The 8,508-nt window shown below is 35.5% G+C and overlaps 1 protein-coding gene across 1 annotated transcript; it reads left to right on the top strand.

Moving 5' to 3' along the window:
* The first annotated feature begins 1,899 nt into the window (after nt 1-1,899).
* LOC149161345 (copper transport protein ATX1-like) lies at nt 1,900-2,985 on the top strand. Its single transcript, XM_089435512.1, has 2 exons — nt 1,900-2,279; nt 2,385-2,985. The coding sequence occupies exons 1-2, from the start codon at nt 2,274-2,276 to the stop codon at nt 2,595-2,597; spliced, it is 219 nt and encodes a 72-aa protein (XP_089291638.1). The 5' UTR covers nt 1,900-2,273; the 3' UTR covers nt 2,598-2,985.
* Nucleotides 2,986-8,508: the final 5,523 nt, after the last annotated feature.

Here is an 8,508-nt window from a genome sequence, read left to right as displayed (position 1 = left end):
ATAGAGTTCATTCACTTTCCCCCTTTTCAGCTTAATGAGAGATTCTTTGTTGCCTCTCATTCCTTATCCCTCATCCCATCCTTTAAGCTTTTCAATGTTGTTTCATGAGCAGCTACCTTGCTCCTTATTTCTCATGTGACCAAGAAACGCACCAGCAGTCCCACTCCTCGACTCCACGCCCAATGGTTTGAAAACTTACCAGATTATGTCTTGCCTCTCTACTTGAAATGTCTTCCTTCCCACCAAAAACGATACAAAACCCCTGTGCATCATACCTAGCCTAAAATCATCCATTAAACAAAGCTAAATCTAAAAGAGAGAGCCCTCTCTGACCGCAGGCAGGCTAGAACCTGCAGTCCAAAGTTGGTCTGAGGTTACCTCGGCCGTATCCTTTTCTGGAGCTTTAAGGACAACCTGAGTGATAACACCATCATTTCTTTGCACTTCGAAGAAACATTTCTAAAATCTAGATGAGCTCAAAACTGTGTGAAATCCAAAACATAGTAGATCTGGATAAGTTCAGAAATGTCCGAAACCCCATTACAATTTCACCTTAGATTATAGTGGAACTATAACGGGGCAGAGCCCACACACTGCAACCACGAACCAGTAAACGTAGATTTCATATGTCATAAACACATTATCCCTACGATATTTTCCCGGTGGCATGCGATTCATGGGAGAATTAAGGCGTGGGTTACTCAGTAAATATTAATTAAATTAAGATAGGATTTTGGATTAAAGCTGCAATTTAGACATTTTTAATTACAGTTTTGTCAATATAGAAAGAAATGAGAACAAAGAGGAGATTCTGCAGATGCTGTCAAGGTGTGGTCCACACAGAAGACATGGGGATTCATCTCAAGTGAATTGAAAGCAAGCTAGCTCAGGCCAAGGTAGTTGCTGTGGTGCTTCACCAACAAGAAATGGGGAAATGGGGCTCATCCCAAGTGAAATTGCAGTCAGAGAGGCACACCAACCCCATTGATTGAGGTGGTTATTTTCACATTTACTTATTTACTTTGTTTTCTATTGCATTTTAGTTTTGTTGTTTTTGGTTCATTGATTATGTTAGTTTTGTTGTTTTTGGTTCATTGAATATGTTAGCTTGTTGATGTTTGTTGATGTTGAGGATTTCTAGAGAATTGTGTCTTACAAACCAATGTTTATTCAAAGTTTTGGGTAAACCTTTCGCTTATTTTCAAGTTCTTTGAGAGTTGGAAGATGGGTGAAGGGTTAACCTGAAAAGTTGGATAAATATTCACATGTGACACACAATTCTCTAAAAATCCTCAGTATCAACAATTTTTTTTAACTGTGGGAAAAAAAATATTCTATAATTCTATGTTAAATTATGTTCGATTCATCTTAGTGCCATTAACATGCATTCTGATGGTATCCCTATGCACCTCTCAGGGTGCTTCATTAACCACTCTGAACTCTTTTTAGTTCGCTGGTTCCATTTTAATGTCTATTTTTTTAACTCATAAACTGCTGGCATCTGTTATGCCAATAACCTGTTTTCCCAGGTGACCGATCACTGACAGGGAGGAGGGTGTGAAATGATTATAACTGCTATATCTGTTTAAATCAATGAAATTTTAACTTTTAAAAAAAAAGTACAATTTTATCAGAATTGCTCTTTGGAAAAACAAATTAATAAAACTGAGGAATTTAATCACAGAGATTCTGACCAAACCAATCGAAACTAAGATTACTTAGTTAATCCATAAATGCTTCCGAAAACGCACCTGGATGGAAATTTAATTCGTGAATAGCGTAGCAGATCGAATTACTATTCTAGCATGAACTTTCCCATTAAAAAAATGACACTTTAACCGTTATTCTCCCAGTTATGTAAAAGGAAAAGTTCTTACTTTACAGATGAAGAAATGTAGCAATACACCTTTGTATAAATAAATGGAAAACTATTCTTGATGCAACCACACATATTTTGTAAAGCAACATCCAGTTGGTGCCCTCCAAAAGAGCTGGCTAGAGTCAATCAAAGCTTTCGGTCTACCTTTGCTTTCTGCAACCCGGGCTGCTTCCGGGAGCCTGCAAAAAGACACCCGAGGGAAGCAAAGAATTTATATCTTTCAGTAATCAATTAGCAAAACCTTATTATATATATCACATGACACAACCTCTACCTTCATTGCAAACAATTCGTTGTATACCAATCTCTGCTCATTAACTACTCGTCTGAAATATTTCTTCGTCTGTATTTCTGCAACAATTGAACGAACTCTCAATTTGATACCGTCTTCAAAATGGGGGTATGGGCTTCTGACAAGAATTTGATTTTCTATATGTTGTTGCAGATCATAGCATTTGTCATGTACTTTAAAATGTGAATGATATGTTTGGTGATGGTCATGCAGGTAGTGGAACTAAGAGTGGGAATGCACTGTGATAAGTGCATTAAGGAAATCAAGAGGGCCATCAAAAAACTTGAGGGCATAGAGACCTACAAAGTTGACACAGTCGCCCACAAGGTAACTGTTACAGGAGATGTGACCGCCAAAACGGTTCTCAAAACGCTGGTTAGATCTGGAAAGCCTGCTTCTTATTGGGATGAAAGCGGTCACAGCTGATTAAGCTCTGCTTGCTGATTCACAAGAAGCTCGATTTCAGGCAAAAGGAAGGGTTCAGTCTCATGATGGCTGCATTTTATTTCCCAGTTTCAACGATTTTTATCAAGGACATGAAATTTTCTTTGATGTAACCTAGATTATTGATATGAATACAGCAGAGCACACAGAAGTGCACATAAATATTGTTGTAATGACAGTACTTTTGAGGACGTGTTCAAGATTCATATTATGAAATTGTGAAGCCTGGGCAGATAAGGCTGTGTTCTAGATCAGATTTGTTCAAAAGACAAAATCTGGCCATAAAAATATCAATAATGATCTAAATAACTATGGCCGTAAAAATATCAATAATGATCTAAATAACTATGGCTTGGTTCAATCGTCTATAGATTCAGATGCTGTATTGGATGAAAAATTACAATGGCGTATAAATACTTTGGTGCTTTTTCATTACAATGGCGTATAAATACTTTGGTGCTTTTTCACTGTTGTAATATTTGATCATTTTGTTAAAAATTGTGTTAGAATATTACATTCAAGTATGAGAGGGCTCTCAGCAGAGCATTCAATGCACATATTTATTTACCGAGTATTCAATGTTTGAAAGCACTTGTTTACGGAGGATCTAATTTTTAATGGTTTGGGTTGAATGGTTGACAGTATGTTTTTTTTCTAAGAGGTTATAAGTTCAAAACTAGAGGGGATAGAGTATGTATACTTTCTAGACTTAGTGGTCATATAGCTGGGCTGGTCCCGTAAAGAAAGGGGTCTCATACACCAGTTTGGTATCTGCCTTAGTAGTGACCTTAAAATTAGATAATAATAATAATTTATACACCTGTACAGTGATGTGTGGTTTGACGGTAAGTCACTTGGGCTAGAGGGGCGGATTCCCCTTTCCCGTTGAGTCTGCTCTTGCCAAAATCATAGGAACTTAGTATAACTGATTTGAAGGTGATTGGTTATGCTCTTGGTGTTATAGTGGCAGCGTTCAGGTTTGATCCTGGGTCTCTCCTAGATTAGGCTAGACAGTTACCGATTCACCATGTGGTATAAAAAAAATAAATAAATTTATACACCTATTTACATTTTACAGAGCATTCAATTGGTATACCTATTTATAGCATATTCAATGGTGGTATGTAGAAATTTATACCATAGGACTATTGTTTTATTCTAATTGTTCTATATTTTGGAGATTTTTCTGTCATATTATTTTGTCAAATTTGCATGAAATCTAGTAGGAATTTGTTGAATCACAAGTTTGATTTGTGAATTCTACACAATTTGAGTGCCTAGAGATTTTTCTAGGTGCTATCCTTTTACTCATTCAAAAATAGATTTTAAACAACAACAAAAACATAATCTAACTAAAAATTGTTTCACTAATTTTAACCAAAAACTTAAAACATAAAATAGTTAAACAACCCCTAAAATTACTTTGAATACAGAGTATTTAATGCTGGTAAACGATAAACCATAAAAATTTCAATTTTTTCAATTTATTTTTAAATCCAATAATGTATATCCTTTAATACAAAATATTAAATTTTATATAACACAGTGTTTTGTACTATTCTTTCATTATGAACAAATGGAGATCAAATTCTCTGTGAGTGTCAGCAATATCTCAAAAGACCGAACAGAATAAAAATAAAGGTATCTGTATATCCAGAAGCCTTTCCAATGCACATCCGCTAAAAAGAGTTGCACATCCATTAGGAAGTACTGGTTCCCTCTGGTAGGAACTTAACGTTGAGAACATGGAACATGAAAAAAAAATCCATACTCAATTGATCCAGCATTTGAAACAATCTTGCAAAATACATTTCAAAGAAAAATATACTTTTATGTAAAAAGAATTCCTGCAGAACACATTTACTGCCATAGTGCTAAATAAATAGAAGGCTTTTACATCTAAAACAAAAACATGATGACTATTTTAGGCTATCAAAAGGAAATCCCATCTCAAAAGAACTGTATTAAGATCCTCAACTTCGAAGCTAGAAACAGCTTTATGTATCCCAATAGCGTGAAGGCAAATCATTTACTTAACTGTCACTTCTCACTATCTTATATATTGATTTTTCTGGTAAACATTAAAACTTTCCAGCACAGCAGGAAGTTGTTTTCTTCTTAGAAAAACTTAAAAGACAGGAATAAAGGCTCAGATCGTTTGTTACCCTTCTTTCAGATTTTGTCCAAGTATTTCAAAGCCTCATGTGTATTTTAAGCTTCTACCTGCAACGGGATTCCATTTTCTAAGAGGAATTTGAATGGAAATTTACAGTTTTGTACAATTATATTAGAAGAATTGAAAACCATTTATTATAATTTTATTTACATTTTCATTTTATAATTTAAAAGTAAACATAGTTTTCAAATGATTTAATTACATAATTTGATTGACGGTTCATTTTACAGTTCAGTATAATGTGATTCTGTCTGTTATCAAAGTTGAAATGTTATCGAAGTTGAAATTTTATTCATGTAAAAAAATTCTACAGTAACTGAAAAAATTATCTCTCCACTCATGATAGATATGCAAGCCAATTAGATGTACATAATTAATTATAAAATTGACAAAACTAAAATCCCTTCCCTGCGCCCTTCCAACCTTCCACCTTCCAGCATGTTTATCGAGAGCAGAACATTGATGGAGATGCTTTATCCAAATATGGAGTCTCTCTTCTTCATCCCTCCCCTGCACCCTTCCACCCTTCACCTTCCAGCATGTTTATCGAGAGCAGAACATTGAGGGAGATGCTTTATCCAAATATGGAGTCTCTCTTCTTCCAGGGCTGATGCACTTCGAACACCTGATCAATGGCTTCGTTTGTGGAGCGGGGTCTTTTGAGTTCTAATTCTATTCGACTCCCCTTCTCTCTCAGTTTTTTGTCTGTTTTTTGTCTGGGTTTGTGGTGGGTTTTTTCCCTTCTGGTTTATTTCTTTTTTGCCCGTAATTTCTCTTAACAGTGGGCCCTCTGTGATACGTTTCTCCGGAAAATGCTGTTCCATTAGTTTTTTTTGTTCAGTTTTATCTGGAATATCTTTGGAACATGGGCGACCTCCGCGCCTTTCTCGACTGTAGCCTTATTTATGTTATGCCAGAGTTTGTAGTTGGGCTCACAGACAAAAGTAATATGTCTATGAAAACTCCAGGATGTGAAGAGTGTCACGGTCCTCGCTAGTTTCTTGGTTAGCGATAACAGCTCTGCACAAGAGGTCGCGAGTTCGATTAGTGGCACGAGAAGAAGTGTAGCAGAAGAAGGCGGTACTCTATAGTACCCCAATCATTTTCTTATTTTTCCTAATATCTGTGTAAACTTGGATGCGAAGGATGTTTCGTTTTTTTTCTACTTAAAATAGAAAGGGAGTCATTTTACGAGGCAGAGGTACTGTTTAGACGACCAAAAGTGGTTGGAATCGGGGTAAAAAAATTTCAAAAAATCTTGTAAACGCAGTTTTTTAATCGTGCTTTTGATGGTGGAAATGGATTCAGCACCATCAAAAACATCTAGCACACCAAAAATTTTGAAGTTTAACAATTATAAGTTGGATTTATTAAAATCTTTCCTAGATTTTTTCTAAATATGATTGGAATTTTCATAACTTTCCGGGCAACTCCTCCGCCTTGTTAAACTAAGCGAAAAAAGAAATGGAATGCAACATCTCATTTTGTGTTTTATTTAATGAGAGAGCATGGAAGAATTGAAAATATATTTATCTATTATTATAATTTTATTTTATATTTTAAAATTAAATATTGAAAATATTTTAAAATTAAATATTATTTTCAAATGTTTTATTTAGATAATCGATAATAATCAAATAAAAATAAAAATCAATTATAGAGATGTTTGTTCTGTTTTTTACTTTTTGCACTGATTAAGAAATTAGGATTAGTCGAGTTTTTTTTTAGAGCAAGCATGTTAATTTTGGTGCGACTAGAACTAAATGCAAAGGATAATTCTTTCCTACTACCCAAGCTACACCCCATTGGTCAACATTGATACTGAACTCTTTACGGTGCAAGAAGTAGAGATGGGTATCAAGAAGTTGGGTGTTGGAAATGCAAAAGACTTAGCTGAACTCCAAGCAAAATATCTAAAGTGGGGCTCAAAAATTCTTGCACCTCACATTACAAAAATTTCCAACAACATCATGCAAGAGGGGCTCCTCACAGATTGGACAACTAGTCTGGCAATACCTCTTTTCAAGAGCAGTGACATTAATAATCCCTCCAATTATAGAACCATCATGATAGACCCTTTGTTTGCAAAGTTATTTGGAAGCATGCTAGAAAACAAAATTAGCAAGTGGGCAGAAGAAAGAGATAAGCGTGCTAAAGGGAAAGCAGGTTTTTGACCTAAACATTCCGTAGTTCATCATTATATAACTTTAAGGCGCATTGTTGAAAAAGTTTGGGAGAAAAAGGAAGAAGTATTTTGTTGCTTTGTTGATTTCAAAAAAGTGTTTGACTCAGTTCCTAGGGATAAGCTTTGGCACATAATGGAGGAACTTGGGGTTCCTAAACATTTGAGAGCAGTTGTGCATAGGTTGTATGAAGAGGTGAAAGTCAAAATTAGAACTTCAGCAGGCATTTCTGAAAGTTTCAGAAGCGATATCGGGGTCGAGCAAGGTTGCCCATTGTCTCCTACTCTTTTTGGTTTATATATCGACAAGCTTGAGGAGTGGTTAAATTTGCAAGGGGGTGATGGTATCTATTTGGGCAAGTTTGTTATAAGGCTTCTTTTGTATGCAAGTGACCTTATTCTGATTGCTAAATCGGCTCTTGGTTTGCAAGAGAACTTATTATCCCTTGAGCATTTTTGTAAAAGTGTGGGGATGCAAGTCAATATCAGCAAAACGAAAGTAGTGATTTTCTCTAAGGAAAGAAATCATAACCGACATAAGTTCTACTTTGAAGGCAACATTCTGGAAGAAGTTGCGGATTACAAATATCTCGGAATTGACTTCAACAAAAATCTAAACTAGAATGGTTGTAGAAAGAAAAGAACTTTGGGGGGTTGGAAAGCATTTTATGCTTTTCAAAATAGGTGTAGAGAGGCAAAGTTATGGGACTGGAAAACCACTCAAACTCTTTTTGGGCTTCTAGTGATTCTGATGATTCTCTATGGTTGTGAACTATGGGCCAGTAGTACATCGACATGCAGTGGAGACAAATTGAAAAAATTTAGAAGTGTTTGATTAAAAACAAATTCAAGATTAAAAGTGCAGTTCCTTATGCTATCTTGTTAAGTGAAACAGGGACTACTCATATTGAAGCAATTGCTATGGTGCAAGTCATAAGGTATTTAAAAAAATTTGAGCAAATGGAAGAGGGTCGATGGCCTAAGGTTGTCTTTAATGACAGATTGTGCAAGAGAAAAAATACTTGGATGCAGCAAAATATCCAATGATTTAGTAAATGGGGTATTTGCTTGAACGTGTGTCCCATAAACAGCAAAGAGATAAAAGCTTTTGTTATGAAAAAGTTCCACAAGCGTACTTGGGATAAGGAGCTAGGAAGAAAGAAGAAGTACTATATTGAAGTGTTTAATCTCACTCATAGTCATCAACCAAAAGCATACATAGAGGTCAATATCACTTGGAGAGCCAAAATTGTTATTGCTCAGTTAAGCACTAATTCTCATCAACTCCGTTGTGAAACAGGGCACTGGAAAAGGCCAAAAGAAGTGTGGGAGGAAAGCGTGTGCATTTTTTGTTCTTCCGGAAAAGTGGAAACAGAAAAATATTTCATTTTAGAATGTGAGGTTGTTGGGTCCCTATAATACTAGTGATTACCCCATTATTATTGTAGTTATACCCCTTATTAATATTGTTGTGCCTCTATTGCCCCCATATTGTTATTATTGTGCCCCATAGAATCCCTCTATTGTTAATTTTG

Source organism: Pinus tabuliformis, chromosome 5_2, assembly GCF_031772625.1.
Source record: "Pinus tabuliformis cultivar Carrire ecotype Pingquan chromosome 5_2, CPIR1, whole genome shotgun sequence".
In the NCBI taxonomy this organism is placed as follows: domain Eukaryota; kingdom Viridiplantae; phylum Streptophyta; class Pinopsida; order Pinales; family Pinaceae; genus Pinus; species Pinus tabuliformis.
This window is presented reverse-complemented; position numbering and strand designations above follow the sequence as displayed.